General features: G+C 41.5%; 1 protein-coding gene across 8 annotated transcripts in view; it reads right to left on the minus strand.

Annotated features, from left to right (window-relative positions):
* The window catches only part of FGD3 (FYVE, RhoGEF and PH domain containing 3), a 124,386-nt gene that overhangs the window by 70,983 nt on the left and 33,818 nt on the right, over positions 1 to 19,585 (minus strand). For 5 of the 8 annotated variants that reach the window (XR_010614222.1, XM_065686941.1, XM_065686945.1 and 2 more), the window contains exon 1: positions 17,624 to 17,741. The exons of 1 other annotated variant lie outside the window; for it this stretch is intronic. Coding sequence is in view for 6 of the 7 variants with exons in the window: in XM_065686941.1 (XP_065543013.1) it covers positions 17,624 to 17,726 (103 nt within the window). In the remaining variant the exon portion in view is untranslated. Of the gene's footprint in view, positions 1 to 17,623; positions 17,796 to 17,952; positions 18,018 to 18,183; positions 18,203 to 19,585 lie in introns of those variants that run through there. 2 more of the 8 variants (XM_065686937.1, XM_065686944.1) reach the window with 2 other exon arrangements.

Here is a 19,585-nt window from a genome sequence, read left to right on the forward strand (position 1 = left end):
TCTGCTCATTTCAAAGTCTATTTAGGTACTAAATAAAAAGTAGGTAAAACTCAGATTTTTTTGCTTTGCAGGAGAGGACCAGCTTTCCTGTCACCACAACATGCTGTCACCCCATACTGCAGAAGCTGTATTTTCTTTACTTCATTATTGAAAAGCATAATGAGAATTTTTACACCGATGCACTATTTCGGTAGCAGAGCTGCATGTTGCAAAATACAGAACAATTTCACAACAGTGCATTCCCAGTAGTTCACAATAATCATTAAAGGAGAATATATTTAATCTCTTAGTGCTTCTTGGTAACTCCCTACTTGAAATTTGAATTTACAGAAAATGACCAAGCTGCAGAGACTTTGAGGGTGGAAGGGTCTTCTGGAGATCATTCAGAACAACCCCTCTACTCAAAGTAATAGGGTCACACAGAGCAGGTTGTTTAGGACCTGGTTTGACTATCTCTAAGGATGGACACAAGGGGCTTGAACAACCTGGTCTAGTGGAAGGTGTTCCTGCCCACTGCAAGGGACTGGAACTGGATGAGCTTTAAGGTCCCTTCCAACCCAAACCAGTCTGTGACTCTGTGATAATGGCATGACATCTATGAGAATTATTCTATCCTATTTACTACAGCAGCAACCACAGTTTAGAGCAGCTGTTCAGCACTGAGAGGCTAAAAATAAGAGCATCATTAGTGCTGAGCCACTACCTCATGACTGTACTTGTGACAAAGCAATACCACGTGGCTACTGCAAAGCCATTGCAATGGAAGCCTCAGAGTGGTCCAGCCACCAGGAACCTAGACACCACTCCCTAGAGACACTGACCAGCCTACAACAACGACCAAAGGTCCATGCCATACTGCACTGGCTTCACAGCTAAATAGAAAACACAGTTCCTACCATCATCCATGCAGACTCAGGCTCTGTAGACTGCATCCTTGCAGCAGATACGAGCCTGACAGGTTATTCCAGGTGCTCCTGATGTTGAACCCCAAGTTGCTTCCAACTCCAAGGGGATATACAAGCATATTCTATACTTTCCAGACGGAGGAACCATGAGCAAAGCATTATTTCCCTCACACTAACATCTCCTTACCTAGACGAATGCTTCTTCATTCTGTGATCCACAAATCTCTAAGGGCTGAAGTGAGAGCAAGAAAAAGAACCTGGGAAGGCTAAAGGTGGTCCACACAAACAACATGCACATAAATAAATTTGAAGAGACTGAAAACCACTGAACTGGCTCCAGTATGTTGGATCCCAGAATGAAGACAGGATTGTGTAAAGCACCCTTTATATTTTTTTCAGCCTGGCATGCTTCAAAGAAAGTAACACCATCTCAAAGGCCTGTAACACAGACTACAGAAAACAGCTTCAGTAAAAGGAACTATTATTAGTTTTCCCAACAGAACTCCAGCTAATTTGTTCTATCTGTTTCAACTATTTCATCTCTCCTGTTATCTTTAAATGCACTTGCATCAAATCAGTAACTACAAGGTGTGAAAACAAGAACATTTTGTAAGCAATCAGGTGATTCTTTGGGACAACAGTTATAAATAACAAACAATAAAATCCTTACGACTGACAACTGTATCTTCATTCTAAAGAAATAAACATATATACTTCATCTCAAAAGTGCATGACAACTCTGCCAGTAATGATTTTACAGACATTCTGAAGAAATCTGAAACTCAAGATGAACAGGTAACAATTTCAGAATTGGATCATTAACCCAAATATGTATTTAAATTAATACCCTGAAAATAGTATATATATTTTCTCTCTCTTAGATGATAGTTTTCAATCCCGACATAGGCTAAGAAATTAATCCATCATTACCTGCAATGCGATTGGCAACCAGCATTTTCAAATATAAATGTACAGCTAAGAAGGATAATAATCAACCATGCTACTTACACAGGACATACCTGAGTATTTGTGTCTAAAATTTTATTGCATAAAATGCATTTACTGTCTGGCAATTGCTGTTTCACTAATTACTGGTTTTCATGAAACTTCAATGTCATTACTTGATACTGCCCTTTTATGGATAGAGAACACTCAATGCATATAAAGTATGCTTGCTGGCAAAGCTGCGTTGTTAAGGATAAAAGATAACTGGAAATAATGGAGGGATTTAAAAATAAACCTGATTACATAAATTTAGAAGCTATTAAGAAAAATGCAAAGAATTTCCATTATAAGAGTAGAAAATATCATTACAAGATTATTTCAGATAATTAATGACTCTTGTAATGTGTTTATAATTCTGAGCTCTTGCAGTCATTGACAAAGAAAGTATAATTTATTTATATGATCACAACTGTATCAGTTCCTTAGAATGAGTTACAGATAACTGGGTTTTGTTTGGTTTGAGCTTTTTTACATCTGTTATCACATACTGGCTTCAGCTAGCCTGAACTGCTGCCAACGTCGCATCAAAAGAAGATGAATAAGACACCTTTTAAACCTGTATCTTTACATCCAAAGTGAGGACCTGAGTTAGCATCATCAATAAACAATGACATGGTAATACCAGTAGATCTCCAAATTCCTTAGTACACATTCTGCCTCCTTGGGAACACACTGCTTGGTGCCACTCAGAGTGATCGACTCTGATCTCCAAGTTCCCTCAGCTGAAGCCCTGCTCTCAAAATGCAACAGCTCTGATCAGGTTTCAATATGGATGACAGCAGACGAAAAACCTTAACCATCAAGCAAATAACTGTCAAAAGGTGGTTTTCAACTTAAAAGCTCATTTGCACTAATGATCATGAAGAATCCTGTATTTTGTTCACTGCAAGATGCATGCTTGCTGATAAAACCAGAATAAAACCAGAGACAAATGGAAAAAAATTCCAGCTAATCTCCAATTTTCTGGTCATGGATCCAAGTGGATTTCTTCTTTCTCACTGTGATGCACCTTCTCCACCCGGTTAGATATGGGAATGTAACACCTACAGCCTTATTTTCCTAACCAGCTATTTAGGAAAACCATTGCTTGACTGAACAGATGCTTCTTCCTCTCCACAAAGCAGCCAGTTTTGGATTCTCAGATGCACAAAAAGGCAACATCCTTTTTTGCAGGTTTACGTTAAGAGAAAGGCACAAAGCATAAGATCTACAGCTGAGGAATACTTCGTTAATTTTCCATTTCCTGAAACAAGGAGATGCATTCAACAGAAGCATGACTGGCTTAAGTGGAACAAACATAAAGTGCGTTAATGATTGGTTAGTTTTGCATTGACAAGTTGAATTTAGTGGATACCCAATACATGTACAGAATTCTGAGATTACTGAAACATGTAATTTAAAAGCATTCAATGATATCTGAATGCCAGAGTGCATAGCATACAAAAAGCAAGTACAGTTTTCAAAGTAAGTGACCCAACCAGAGATGTTCCCCAAATATTTCAGTTCACTGATCTACTCTGACAATGGAATTAGAACAGTTAGATTATAAATAAAATAATTCCTTATAGCCATGAAAACTATATAAACTTTTTCATATCAATGAAAAATCAATTTATCACATAAACTCTACTCTGGTGCTCCTCATTCTTCTAAACAGTAAGATACATCCTATTTCAAAACATTTTCAGAATTACAAATATAAAATCTAGAGCCATAACAATACACTATTTTCTTTGAACACAGAACTAAAATTATAATCACATTTAACAGCATAAAAATCCAGTCCACTCAGCAATCTGTTCAAAATATAGATGAGCATGTTAAATTAAATCACTGGGCCTTGGCACTTAAAAAAAATAATAAAGAAATCAACACTTGAAAGGCAGATTGCAGGATTCGTAATGACTGCATTTGAAGTGTCAAAGACTACCAAATCATGTAGTTTTGGTGCTCGAAGAAGATGCAAAGAAGTCTATTAAGAGTCACCACCATCTGGGAATCAGGGACTGGGAATCGTGGAGCAGGAGTCTCTGCTCTCCCCAGGGAAATACACCACATGGCAAGACTATCATTACAGTTGTTATTTACACCACACCACAGATGTTCAGTGACATTTTACAGACAGATTAAAGAGTAAAAAGCCTTGCCCTCGGGCATCAAATTCTGCTAGGACAGAAGAAAGCCATATGAGCAGAACTCGTGTAAGCCTTTCTGAGCAAGCCTGTGCACATTGCAATCCATTCCTCCAGCACATCTGCAGCAGCAAGCACAGAGGAGACAGCTGGGACACTTATTCCTACCTTGTGCAACACAGAGAGCTTGGGCTGTGCTGCAGAGGGAAGAACTCCAAAGAGGAAGCACTTGGCCATGTGGTTCTCCCTGTCATCTGGGGTCAGCAGTAACAGCAGGAAGAATTGGGAGGGAAGAGGTCAAGAAATTTATTTCAGCTTGAACTGAAAGTGAATTTTCCCCCTATGTCTAATTTTAACTTCTTTGACGACGGAAGGTGATCATGAAGTTCAGAATTCTCTGCAATAAGCAGATGATGCACTGGAAACACTCAGATGCTACAATGACAGGCGTGATGTCAAACATAATTGAGAGTTATAACAGGGTGTGAAACTGAGGAGAAGGAAGGTCAACCTGTGACTAAAAGAGGAGCATGAATAGGTAAGAACCAGCAATAACATGAAACACTCTGCTCTTACTTAATCTTCCTTGATGGCCTTCATCTTCACAGAGATGCAGTCACACCAGCATGCTACTCTCAACCAGTAAAAATAACTTTTTCATTCCCTTTTCATTAGGTAAAAACTCATATTCTACCCAACATTGCATCATAAGATGGGTATCAGCAATAAGCACTCCAGAAGTTGGCAAGCAATGGGAAGAAATTAGCACCAAGAAAAACAAACATCTTCCTTTCCCCTCCGCCATCAGCTCCATGTAGGAGAATGCAGCATGAGCAGAGCTCAGGATAACAGCATCCCCAGTTTCTGCAGCTTAGCAAATGCCTGCCTCCTCCTCCTCAGACCTGCCAGCATTGCCTGTGTGATCACAGAGAACAAGAAACTTCAAACTGACATATCTTCTCTCAAAATTGGGGCAGGCAACAGCTTGCACATTAACCACTGAGGATGTGAGCTGATCAATGGTAACTTACTGTTCCACCACAATTTGATGGCAAACCGCTACATTCCTGGATTCCCTTAACTATTTCAAATCCATTAACATTTTCAGGCTACCTGAGAACAAATCCAAGGTCTAACAGCACAAAAGGATTCTGTATCTTGCACTGCAGAAGCCACATTTCATCCTCTTTTCTCAGTTGACTCAGAGGTTAAATTGGGAGTGACAGGTGGAAATAACTCCTGGAGGTTTCTCAAACATTCTGTTTCCAGTAAATTGAGATTTTCTTTGAAGAACTGAACAGAGGGAAGTCTCATTAAGGAAAAGTATAACTCCTTACAGCAGCACTCATTCACAATCAAAAGAGACTCAACACTTTGCTATTTCTAAATCCACTTTACTTTGTAGGTACCTGGATAAGGGAGCAGATCAGATTAAGCAAGACAACCTGGGTAACAATATGGCTTGGAAGAAAGGCATTCCTAAATAACTCAGGCACTAAACTTTGGCTGTTAGACTATAAAGGATATGGTGAAATTGGTTTAAAGATCTTGCATGTGCCACACAACCATTCATACACATTTCTTAGATGAACAAACTTTTTAAGTTGTTGCCATGTTAGAAAGTATGAGAACTCATTCACTGGCTGTGAAGCAGTACAACATGGCATTTATGAGGTCAAACCCTGGTTTTGTATGTGCATTACCTCCTTTCTCACAATCAGAAGAAATCTGTGTGCTTGCAATCAATTTCTGTTGTGACTGTAGCTTAAATGGTGTGTGTGCATACATACAAAGACACAGACACAACTGTCTCCCTAGTCTGACACTACAAAATGCCCAACCTCATTCCAACACAGGGTTTACTGCCACACGGCTCTGAGAGCCAAGTTCCCACACTGCCAACACTTCTTGTGTAGCACAAAACCATGAACACAAAGACTGAAATCAGTGACAATTTTAGGAGGACTGCAAGATTAAGGCCGGGTTTTAATTTGCCTGGGTTTGTTTGTTTACTTTTACAAGAAGCACATGATAGAATTTTCTTTTATCTTTAAATATGGAGGAAGAAATAGGCTGGTATTCATATTCACTAGGGGTAATCATCTCAGAAAGCTAAGCTCATCTTTCTGCACAGGGTTTTCAAAGGTACGCAGACAAATTGCACCAGATGGTATCCATGCCATTCACAATGCCGTATTTTGCAGAAACTATTGATTCTTCGCTTTGTGCTTAACAATGCTTTAAAACAATTGCTGATTTTGTCTGCATAATTAACATCCAAAATTCAGTTCTTCACTGAAGAATCAGAGCAAGTTTGAGTACCATAGAATCACAGACTGGTTTCAGCCGGAAGGGACCTTAAAGCTCATCCAGCTCCAACCCCTGCCATGGTCAGGGACCCCTTCCACTGGAGCAGCTTGCTCCAAGCCCCTGTGTCCAACCTGGCCTTGAACAGGGCCAGGGATGGGGCAGCCACAGCTTCTCTGGGCACCCTGTGCCAGCGCCTCAGCACCCTCACAGGGAAGAGCTTCTGCCTAAGAGCTCAGCTCAGTCTCCCCTCTGTCAGGTTAAAGCCTTGTCCCTACAGGCCCCTGTTCAAAGCCCCTCTCCAGGCTTCTTGTAGCCCCTTTAGACACTGGGAGCTGCTCTAAGGTTTGCCGGGAGCCTTCTCTTCTCCAGACTGACCCAGCCCAGCTCTCTCACCCTCTTTTCATAGCAGATGTGCTCCAGTCCTTGAAGCACCTCCATGCTCTCCCGGGGAATGCAGCTATTCATTAGCAGACAGTCCCCACTGGGTCAAGGATGGCTTGAATTTTACCACACACTGAAGATGATGTAATTAACAAGCTTGAAAGCAATGTAATCTATACCACCAAAGAAAATATTAATAGCCATACAACCAGTGAAGAATAAACAATAAAGCAATATTTCACCATTGCATGAAACAACAATACTGATTTCCAAAACCCATTTGCCTACATTATGCATAGCTGTGCTGAGAAACAACTCATTATGAAGGGAAGATATAGGTGGACAACTCATTATGAAGGGAGCTGAATCATCCAGGGCTTAATGAAACCATATGAAATCTGGTGTTCTGAGGTGGCTATTATTAGTTCACTCACTTAGATCAGTCTAATTCTTATTATTAAATTATAAGTAATAACAAACAGTAATAAGTAAACCTTTGGCAAAGGTATTTTAAATTTGTCTCTCTAAAAGATACACCTGAATTCTTCCCATGTTTTGATTATGACTTACAGTATTATTGGGAGCTACTTTACATGTAGCAACGGATCTGTCCATATCCATCAGAGGAATTATTCTCCCACCATTACGTGTAATGTCTTCTTTTTGCCTCCACACTGAAGTGATTGATATTATGTTGATAAGTCCATGACATGTCAAACTTGTGTTCTGGGTTCTCATTTTCCTTTTCTCTGCTTTTCCCAGTGGAGCTCCAAACACACCATATGAGCACATGCCACAGGTAATGGGAATAGGGTACAATGGTAGTTGCCATTCCTTTCAGCAGGACAACTCTTTATTTGCATAGCCCAATTATCTTTTTGCCCATGGAACTATGGCCTTTGATCCATATACACAATAAAAATTATGTAAGGATGGAAACATTATCCACTTTAAATGTAGGCTCTCAATCAGTTTTTCTGATGAATTCATTAAAACCATGAGCAACACCAGGGAGACAACACAACATAGAAAAAAATGGGGTTTTTTTGAAATGGAGCTGAAGTCAAAGAGAGCACATTATACTGGCTTTCCTCCACTTGCTCCATTCAGTAACTAAGCCAAGAGGTAAACCAATGTTGGACATCACTTTTAAGCAGAAAATGTCTGTAGAAAGTTCCTGACATGCACGGCTCAATTTGCTTAATCACTTTTCTTCTGACCTTTTTCAATTATTTTTTGTCTTTAAGGTCAAGGCAACTTTCTCCCCACCACTCACCTGCCAGCACCCTGATCCAAATTATCCAGCACACCACACTGCTGCCTGACCCACTGAACTCAGCCCGTCTCTCTGGGCATGCTTCAAACTGGCAGCCTGAAAGGCGTGTACATCCCCCTAGATTTAATCAAGTGGCTTAGAAATAAACCCATTTCACAATAATTTAATAAACAGATTCCCATACTATTTGAGAGAGCTCTCCAATCAGTTTCCAAATACATATGGATGAAGGAAAACCACAGGATTTTCCCTACTTTGAAATGTTCTCTTAGTCTTCTCTCACCCTACATCAGCATAGAAACAAATATTCACCCAAACTGCTGTGCTCTGGGCACACAACATGGCGCAAGTGCAGGAGTGAGGATGTATTGGGTAGATAATCTAGCTATCAACTGAACACTTTAGGGTGCCAGATTGTCAGATTCCATTTGAACTTTTTTAATAATAATAAAGGGTTAATGACACGTTGCCATTGAAATACCCTGCTCAGAACAGGCCCAGGAGGCTGGTGCTCAACAAATCCACATTCTAGGAATTACTTTGTTTCATGTAAATAACAGAACAAGCTTTCAAATCAAGGTTACAGATAGTCTCTTAAAGCTACATTTGAATTTTGTGAACATTCTTTCTCAGTGACAAGGATGGCACCATTTAATTGAACCAGCAATGTCTTGATCTATCCATGCTAAAAACCATTGCCAAAGAAAAATTATTATGAAAGTAGGAAGCCAGGACAGTTCTATTCTACATAGCAAAGTATATGCTATCTGTTGTTAACATTAACAATGCATGTAATTCCACTTCCCTGGAAATATAAGAAACCAGGAGAAAGTACCATGTTAATAGGAATGCTTGCCTCTTAACATTTTAAAGTTACCTTACTAACCACGCATGCAGAAGTGAGGGTGCTCAGTGTTTATACCTATACTAAAGGGGCTTTTGATTTCCTATGAATGCTGATGATATTAGTGTAGGTTGAGCAATTCTCAACAAGGCCAAGCAAAAACCCAATTCATTCCACAATAAAGGCAATCCTCTCCTGAAGCAGACAAGAAACCAATCAGAAAAAAACAAGCCCAGTGACAAGAAAAAAAAAATTAATTACAGAGTATTTTTTTTCACTGAATGACAGTTTACAAATTCAAGCATCATGACCAAAGGCATGAAATACATCTATTTCCAAAACCTATTTCTTCCAGAAACATGTCCACTTTTTTGCTACAGCAGCAAGTGTTTCAGAGTCCCTTACTCATGCCCACTCTACTCTTCCCAGGCAAATACAGACATTAACCGTAAAAGAAAAGAAGTCCTATTAACAGCATTTCAGTAAACTTTATTCAGTGGATTCTTCTCCAAACCATCAACACCCAGCCCTTCTCACAACACTATCACAAATTCCGTGCTGATCCAGTTTCTTTACTTCTCCAGCCACATTAGCATGGCTGGGCTTGAATGAAAGTCTGCCCAAGAAGAACTGTTGCATCCGGTACAGCTGCAGGCAAGCATGATCAGACCAAGCTCCCAGAGCATGTCTGGCCCAGTGAAGAGAAAGGACATAACAGACCAGACCTGATTCCTGCAGACCTTACCCAGGATGCTAAATAAAGGTTTTTCAAGCCTGAGTGTGAATATGGCCAGACACGTGAGTTAGAGGGACTGCTCACAGGACCACAGTTACAACACGTACCGTGCAAACAGTCACCCAGCTTTCAAAGCCAGGACTATCCATATAGTTGAGAAGGGGTTTATGGGTCAAAGGCCTACAGAAAGTCAGTTAAGACATTGAATACTGTAAGCATTTCCTCAGAAAAAAAATGCAAATTACCCAGATTTAATCTTCAAAACATCCATAGTTACTAGGAAGTCAACTCCAACTAGGGCTGTAGGAGCTGATGAAAGACACAAGTAATGGTCCTAGAAAGCCCATTTTGAGACCCATTGCATACCTCACCTCTTGCAAAGCAACAGAAATGCAACTAAGAACACAAACTCAACAGAAAGTAAAATTAGAAACTCAAAATCTAATGTTAATACGACATAGAAGATATTCTCTAGCCTCTCTTACCAGCACGAAGCCCATCAGCTGCCAGAAACATTCAGTCTTTCTCCAGTCTCAGTCCTCCATGACCTAAATATTCACTGATTCTGTGCATTTAACTCTTGAAAGGTCCGGTCCTGAAGCCCTTTGTATTTCTCCATCCAGGCTGCTCAGAAGAAACACAAGAGCACTATGCTTATGCTCTTTGGAAGGGAAACTCAACACCTCGCAGGATCAGCCCTGGAGCTCCATTAGTCCTCTGTGTGTCTTACCTATTTCCATGCCAGTATATTAAGTTAATGGCAACTGCCACTCATTCTTCTACTCACGGCAATATTTCCAAAAAGAGGACATTTTAACAAACCAGACCAAATATTCAATAGCAGAAAGAAATGGTATACCCAGTGCAAAAGGACAGAATTAACACAGGTGCAAGACACAAATGGTGGGACTAATGGTGCAGGTTTTTTACTGTACTTAACCTCCTCCAAGTGGATTCCTCCCATTCTGCTCCCTCAACCAGGTATCACATGATTCTTGGTTAGAAGGGTTTTGTCAGGTCAATAAATAGACCCACCTCTGCACTGATTCAGCTCATCCCATACACAGGGAAGGGGTGTGAAAGCAGACTGTGCTTGGATGGAAGCCAGCAAAACCACAGGCTGCACAAAGCGGGACTGGGCTCCATGACATCTCCCACTGTAGGACAACAGGTAAAGCTGCTATTCTGGCAGGACCCTGGGAACTATACTGTCTACAGCAACTCAACTGGCCACTCAGCAGAAGCACTGCATCACAATTATTTTTACCTAACAGCATGTAGAAAAAGAAACCCCTTGTTCTGCAATAAAATACTTTCACTGGCCATCAACAATGCCGAAAGAAGTATCCAAAAACTGGTATTTTTCATTTTTCTTAAAAACAAAGTCACCTTAATAAGCAAAATAACCACAGTTTCATCTTCCCACCTTCTCAGACCGTGGCATTTTGGCCAATTGTTCAATAAATCTAACCCAAGATTAACCCAAGTTAAAACCAGCTTGTCTTTGACAACCAAAGAGGTTGAAACCTTCTGTCTTTTCAACCAGGTGCTTTGTCCAGACCTCTATCATTCTTGTGGCAAGGGTTTTTTAACGCCACATTTGCATTTAAAGGGAAAATGAAACTTAACTGATCCCACGCTTAAATGAAAATGCTCAAATTTGGTTTCTTTTTTGGAACTTGCAAATGCAAAAACTTTCCTGAGGGTGGAAGAGGGGCAAAGAACAACAGCTGTATGAAAGCAGGATTCAGTTTTTTAAATTAATTGTTAATTTATCAACCATGGTGAATCCTTCACGTTTTTGGTAGAGGGAAACACCCTGTAACTTGAAAAGAATTTTTGGACCTCGGATGCAGTTCTTCATAGCAGTGCATATGCCAACACTCCCCCTGTACTGTGAAAGGCTAAGAAGACCAGTTACAATACAACGTAGTGCCAGTCTCTGACACAGAGCAAAACCAGTTTGTTCCTAATAAAATACTACAAATGAACATGATCCTATTCCGTAGAACTGAAATCAAGTCTTTCCTTTCTTCACTTAGAAATGGAGAAAATTAGCAGGGAAAAAAAAAAAAAAAACAAAACAAATGCTTTGATTTCAGGTGAGGGTAGGTGAGTTTTTCAATCACTGTTGCTACCATCAGATGAAGTAAAAAGCATAATTTCAATCTCCAGGACTCTTAAATACCGAGAACACTGTACTGCATCAAGGCTTGGCTCAAACCTTGGAAATATGATGGGGGTTTGTTTTGTTGTTTGTGGTTGTGTTTTTCCAAGTTCACGACTTTCAAGTTTTTGACTCTAGCATTTATGGTATGTTTCCTAACTTTAACAATCTTGAAAGCCTTGAAGGTATGTAACCACAAAAAAATGTATAATGTATAATGAAGGGGGCCTATAGGGATGCTGGGGAGGAACACTTCATCAGGGACTGTAGTGACAGGACAAGGGATAATGGGTTAAAACTGAAACAGAGGAAGTTTGGATTGGATATAAGGAGGAAGTTCTTTTCTGTTAGGGTGGTGAGGCACTGGAATGGGTTACCCAGGGAGGTTGTGAGTGCTCCATCCCTGGCAGTGTTCAAGGCCAGGTTGGATGAAGCCTTGTGTGGGATGGTTTAGTGTGAGGTGTCCCTGCCCATGGCGGGGGGGTTGGAACTGGATGATCTCCAGGTCCTTTCTAACCCTAACTATTCTATGATTCTATGAACTTCATCAGATTCTTACTTCTTGTTCGCAGCACTGATTTAGCTCATTGTTTTGATCCTCTGGCTCAAATGGAATTCCTTCTCCGATGCTCAAGATGAATTTCCAAAGGACTGGATTTTCTGCACAGTTGCTATATTCAAAATGATAATATCAGGTAACATTAAGGAGATGGGAACTAGGTTCTGTAATGTAGACATGTGGTTCTTCAAAGGACACAATCCTACCCAGCTCTAGATAATTCCTGTTAAATATTACCTGGAACTCCAGACAGAACTCAACATTTTTCCAAATTAAAAAAAGTTATTATATTATTCATGTGACAGCAAGTAAGACATCAAGTTGATAGCACTGAAAAGAAGAATATCCAGTTCTTCATTTTGTCATGTCAAGCACGGTAATAAGACACAGACAAAAGTCACCGTCAATAGTTTGGGTTGGAAAGGACCTTAAAATCATTCGGTCCTTGCAGGGGCAGGGACGCCTCACCCTAGATCATGTTGCCCAAGGCTCTGTCCAAGCAGGCCTTGAACAGTGCCAGGGATGGAGCACTCACCACTTCTTTGGGCAACCTGTTCCAGCGCTTCACCACCCTCACAGTAAAGAACTTCTTCCTTATATCTAACCTGAACTTCCCCTGGTTTAGTTTGAACCCATCATCCCTTGTTCTATCGCTACAGTCCCTGATGAAGAGTCCCTCTCTGGCATGTTGTATTTGCTTTCCAGCTGCCTCAATACCAAAATGTGCTCACAACTGCACAAGGGCAACTACGTATGTTCTCAGAAAATGTCACAGACACTGCATTTCTCCAGATCTACACAGGCACAAGTGACAACTGCAATGATTTCTACTTCCATTCACGCAAATTACAGTGGCTTTTTCCATCAATAAGTATGACAGCGTAGAAGTATGTGATTACTCACCTCTGCTGACATTGAAATGTCACCTCTGCAGAGCATCTACTGCTACTTGTTATTCTATATACATTATAAATTACACAGGTTGCTGTTACAAGTAGGTAACAAACACCTTCCCTTCCATCCTACAAACCTTTCTGAGAGGAGGCAGAAGGTGGCACTAGGGAGAGATCTCCAGGTAAGGTGTCTACTCCCCAAAGTAAATAAGTAGATTCCCAAGTTGGGTTGTGCTGGAACACTAAACACAAAGTAGGCACCTATCTAACTCCATTCACATGCCTGCAGCTGTGGAAGTGGAGACCAGAAGCCGGATGCTCTCCCAGCATCACTCCCCAACACAGCCTCTTAAGTGTACTGCAGTCTTAAGTGTGTGCAGTGTGCTGCAGCCGCTGCCCATCCCGCACACCCTAACCTGGTGAGTCTTCTGTTCCTTTCTGAATGGTGCCAGTGCTGCAGAAGAGCTTGAAGGGCCTTGTACAGTCCAACCCTTGGCAGCCTGGAAAAAAACTGCGAAATTTGAGTGCCTCAGCCCAAGAGGGGACCTGAACACTTTGCTCTGCGCAGCGTGTGCTTAGTAAGTCCCAACAAGTGGAACGACAGGCTAGTCAAACCCTCCACTCTCTTCCTACCTGGGAAGTGCAATCAGGGTCCCTTAGCAAAGAAGTGTAAGAACCAATTGTTTCTTCACCACCATCTGACTTTTTTCTTGCTGTCCTTCAGCTTGCCCCAAACTCCAATGAAGATGATCTTCCACCTTAGCTCACACGTAACTTTCAGATAACCCCAAGCTCCACATCCCACATGGCAATGCCACAAGAACATGGGAAGCCCTGGGACCATGCAAGAGCTCAGCAGAAGTTTTCAGGGCTGCAACACTGTAATCATGGGAAAGGTAGATCCTTAACTTCTGCTGGAGGTGCTCATGTCCTTGTTCAGATCCCACCTTAGTTGTACAGCAAATTATATACATTGGACTGTGCTTAATCAAAGAAAACCCTGCAAACATGCATTATTTCCAGAGCTGGATAGCATTAAAAGTCCCATACCAACACAGCCTGTAAGATACCCCCTCAAGTGTCTCAGAGAATACATTAATAACACAGATTTAAAAAACAAGAGAACAGAAAAAGGGTGGAGAAAAATCTGATCCAGGTCCCTGTGTTGTCATGGTGACTTCACAGCCATTATGTACTTCAGACACATTTAGAAGACAGCTACATTTTTACCTCTTCCCAACCAAATAATGCAAGGAAGGAAAAACAAAAATCTTGACAGCATGTCAGAAGCCAGTTAAATGGCAATCCAACCCTCTGATCAGGCAGCACCCCTGAAATATTTCAATTATTATTGCACTGTGATTCCCAGGCTCAGACAACATGGAAACAGACAGAAGCAGAAAATTAAAAACCAGTGATCTGACCACCCAGTTTATGGTACCAGATGAAACAATTCTGAGCACGCTTGGATCAGACAGATTTCTGCTTTCAGAATATTTTAGAAAATAATTACTTACATCATTTCATTCTTCCCCAGTTGCAGAGACTGTTTGCAAGCAATTGGTTTTCTTTAACCAAGTACTACCAGTTCCACATGCTACTTGTATCACACACAGCAATCAAATAGCCTCAGCTTGCTCAAATGTAATAAAATCCTCTAAACACCTCCACCCAAACACTGCACAAATACAGATTTTAGAAAGCTCACACCGCAGAGATCACAGAATCATTCCAGCTCATTATGGCAGGAAACACAGCAAACATTTTACTACCAGCTCCCGAGTTGCTAACACAGAGCATGCACTTCCAAATGCCGCTCAACATTCCCAATTAATACACCAATAAAACGTAAATGCATCATGTAGTCAAAGAGCAGGAATCTGTTAAGACACCATTTTCTAAACAATACCTGAAAAGACATTAAAGACTCCATGAGAAAGCAAGATTCCCAGCAGATCACACACGCGAGCTTACCAGCAGCCCGCCAGCAACGCCTACCCAGCCATCTGCCCCTTCTTCCCCACGAGCTGCTGCAGGAAATCACCGGATTCGCTTCACAGGATCCTTCTGATAATCTCCACCCTCCAAGTTAATCAATTAATGAAGCAAGACTGGGTTCGCCTTACTGAGCAACGTACAGACACTAGGTCACTTGAAGGTTGCCTGTTCTTTTCTGCTATAGGGCCTCCCAAATAACAACTGCCCATCCAAATTCAGCTTTTTTTTATTCATTCAAAGCTGTAGGAATACACTCAGCCCTTGACAATGCCAGCTTGCATGATGAAAGAGCAAAAGTAGTTTTGAGGCTGCAGAATGCCTTCCCTGGGTTTCCATGGAAATACATGTGGGAAGGGGAGGGGGCTTCACTGATGGCAACGCTGCTGCTTGGTGGAAATGCCTTAATGCCAGGCTGCATGGGACTGTGCACCAGGAGAAGAAAATGCGTTTTACTACTACCACTATAATTCTGCCTGCACTTACTTTCATTTTCACCAGATTCTATACCGCTGAAAAGCATGAAACTGCTAAGGGACACTGGGGGGACGCTGTTTGAAACAAGTGCGGTGTAAGAGCCTCCAAGGAGGGGCTGAAGAACTGGAACTTCATTTACATATTAGAATTCGCACAGATGTGAATTAATGCTCAATTCCAATTAAAAATTGGTTGAGAAAGATGAACGTGTTGCAGAGCTGAGGCTGTAGCAAGGATGACTAGTTTCAGGAAGGCTCAACATGGAGCATCAGCTTATTAAGATGCAGGGCAGCGTTTCTGTTACGCACAATTATCAGGCACAGTATGAAACAGATCACCCCAATGATTTTGCTGTTGTCTGCAGAAATGAAAACAGCCCATCAGCAAAAGCAGGGCAGGCACTGCAACCCCCTGCTCCAGGCTGCTGCCCCAGTGAGATCCCAACTTCAACGACCTCCATGTTCCTCTCCCTGGGTCTGTCAGCATTCCCATTAAACATCAACTAAACTAAGACATGGTAGGCTGAAGCCTACAATCAAAATCCTGGCCAGGATGGCCAATACAATTTCATCAAAGTGATTATATGTGCTACAAATCTAATTTGTATCAATCCAAGGGCTGCTAGATACAGTGACATTAATGCAGTGCTTCCGCCCAAGTGCAAAAGTCACTGTCCAATATTTGCCACAAAGCAACAGTAACTCCACAGACATCAGTTTACCATTAACTACTACTAATGCATTTAACTTTTGTATGTGAAGAAATCCCCATGCACCATCTGAATACACAGGAACTGCTAAAGGGTTTTTTTATAACAGTTCTTGAACAGCGCTCCACCTTGGCATATTAGGCCAGACCTCCTCACTCCTTGGAGGACACCGAGAAGCCTGCACCACCCAGCAGACCATCTTGGGTTTGTAAGCACAGCAGCTACGGGCGATCCCCTCCAAATTCCATGACATGTTCACTTATTTCCAGTGGGCTTGCTTAAAAAGCTAAGTCAGGAAGAAGGGAACTGAGTTGTGGGCCACACAAAAGGACAGAGCTGAGGTGAGGACACCACAACAGTCACAAGCTAGCTGGGCATTAGGTAGCAAAAGATTCACTGCAGAAACTCCAGAAGTGACTGCTCCCACAGCTGCCTCAGACCCAGAGCCTTCTCCCTGGAGCTCCCTCCTTGGCCCCCCCCAAACACCACTGGGATCCCAGCACCCCTCAAGATGTTCCTGACACCTCCCACCACGTGGGACAGGGAAGAACTGGTGAGAGAAATAGCCTAAGCTGGGTCCCTTTCTGACTAATACAGCTTTTGCAAGAGTATCTTTCCTTTGAGAGAAAGGAAAAAAAATAATAAAATGAAAAAATGTTTTTCCCCAACATCATCTCACAGCAGAAAGATGAAGTGTAATATTGTTATCTATACATGTACCATCCCTAGAAGACATACTGCAGGTACAGGAGGGGAGAAACCCCAGCAGGAAGATAACCCACCTCCCTGCGAGGCAAGGAGCAAACAGCCTTATCCACATATTTCTGTTTTCCTCTGCAGCCAAACAGGATTTAACCATTTTTTTACCAGGCCACAAATCAAAAAGAGTAATACAAATAAACAAAATCTTACGTACAGCACCACAATAAAAGTAAGTTTTGCTGACAACATGGTACCCAGCTCACACAGTGTGATTTTTCTGTGCTCCTGCAGCTGCCTCCACCATCACAGCTTTATAACCACTAAGTTTCACTCAAAGAGAATCCCAATTCCTATGCAAACTGAAGGAAGAGCAGAGCTAAATCTGCCAATGCAAACACAGCAAAACACTGTGATTGCATTGGCAAAAAAACTGCTACAAACAAGTGGTGGGGAAGGGTTAAAATGCTGAAAAATCCAGAGAGCCAGAGTACCCCAAGGGCTGTAGGGTGAGCGGAGGAACAGGGGGGCTCACCTGTCCTGGCCTGTTCCCAGGCACATCCCCTCACCTCAACACCAGCTTCCCACTGTGCATGGGCCAGCGTGGGTGGGGGCCTGATCTGGAGCAGCTCACGCATCCATTGTCCAGTCGGTGGCAGACAACCTGATGGCTTTGCCCACTTGTCTCCTCCTTTCCAGGAACCTGCCTATTTAGTTAGTAACTTTTGGAAAAAACGAAAGGAAAAATAAAAAAAAAAAAAAAAATCCTTCTGGAGCTCTTTGCCCCTTTTATCAACCTGCTTGGAAATGAACTCCCAGCCACCCGAGCACCGGGGGACAGAGAGAAAACTGCGTAACCCGTACTTCTGCAGGAAACCAGGTTAAAAAGCCACAATGTCGACTACCAAGGAAGTTCAGCGAGATCAGTGGAATCCACACGGGAGCGGCTCAAATGTACTCTTCTTTCCTTTAAAAGATAGCCTGCCAGGGAGAGACAAAGGTAATAACCGAAACACAGTACAAGGCCAAGAAATTGCAGGAACAGCATAGCATATATTGTTTATCAGAAGTCAAGGAGTATGTATAGATACGTACCCATTGATACATATATAAAAATCACACATATCCATATGTCTGGAAAGGATAGTCAGCAGGTTTCTTCAGAGACTCCCATAACAAATAAAAAGCATTCCTGGTTTAGACTTTCTAACAGCTAAACAGAAACAGACTCTTACCAGCCTACACTCCTGGGATTAAGTGGCTAATACCAACATAACATACAGATCATAGCTACATCTCCTGGTAACAAGGCAAGATATCAGATGTGCAAGCTGAGGGAAAAAAAAACCCAACAGATTTTAGTCTTTTATTGAGGAAGACTAAATGGAACAAAAATGCCAAGTGAATGGCTATTTATTATTGTGTGATCCTCCTGTAATCTTCTTGACGCTTTTTATTATAAGCTCACATGCAAAGAACTGAAGAATTAATCTCTCATTTGCTGGTAGTTCATAGATTTATTGACAACCTCTTGATGGAAGAAGAGATTATTAAAAAAAAAGGAAAAAAGAAAAAGGCCATTGTTAAACTAACACTTCAAATCATGTACACAGCAAAATGGGGAACAAGGAGGCACCTGCTGTTTATTTACTCTTTATTTAATACTGACAACTACTTTCACCTGCAAATGAAACAAAGGAAAAACCTGTCAGCTTGCCTAACTGCATCGCTGTGTATGCAATGCTGACTCCTGAATCACTGTGTATTAGTAGTATCAGTAGCTGCATGCAGAAAAATAAAAAAAATCTCAAACCCCCCAGAAGATGCCACAAAGCACCCATCCAGTAGCACCCATCCAGTAGCACCCATTCAGTAACACCTATGCAGTAACACTGTGCAACAGAGGCATTGTTTTAATGGAATAACAACATCTGAATAACCATCAAAAACTCTATAATTATTAAGTTGCCTGAGAGCTACACAAGCACAATGGATAAATACATTACAGCTTCCCAAGTTGAACAACTACAACTGAAACAGTCAGACAGCTCATGAAAGTGGAGATATACACAGGAACACACAGGGACTGTCTGGGGTTTGCAACGTGTATTTTACCATTTCCTCCTACGCAGAGCTGGCTGTGTGGGCAGACGGACACCCCACGAGGCTTTCTGCAAGCCATGCAGGTTTTCCACACATTCTAACCCAGTCCAAGTCACCAGAAAGGAAGCTGAAGTGATTTTTTCAGAAGATTACTACAGGGGCACCGCAACTTTAAATGAGGATTGTTCCAACCCACTTGGAGTTTCCTTGGTGGCATTAAGCCAGAAATGGGTGTTTATCACTGTTCAGTTGTAAGATAAAGTTTTGAAAACCTAACAGATTTTGAGAAAATTGAACTAGCTTTGCTGTCAGTTACCTGTGCTGCCAAAATACGTTCCTTTTTGAACATAGCAGCTTACTGTTTTAGGCTTAAACAACCTAAACAGAAAATTAT

The sequence above is a fragment of the Lathamus discolor genome, chromosome 7, assembly GCF_037157495.1.
Source record: "Lathamus discolor isolate bLatDis1 chromosome 7, bLatDis1.hap1, whole genome shotgun sequence".
Classification (NCBI taxonomy): Eukaryota; Metazoa; Chordata; class Aves; order Psittaciformes; family Psittacidae; genus Lathamus; species Lathamus discolor.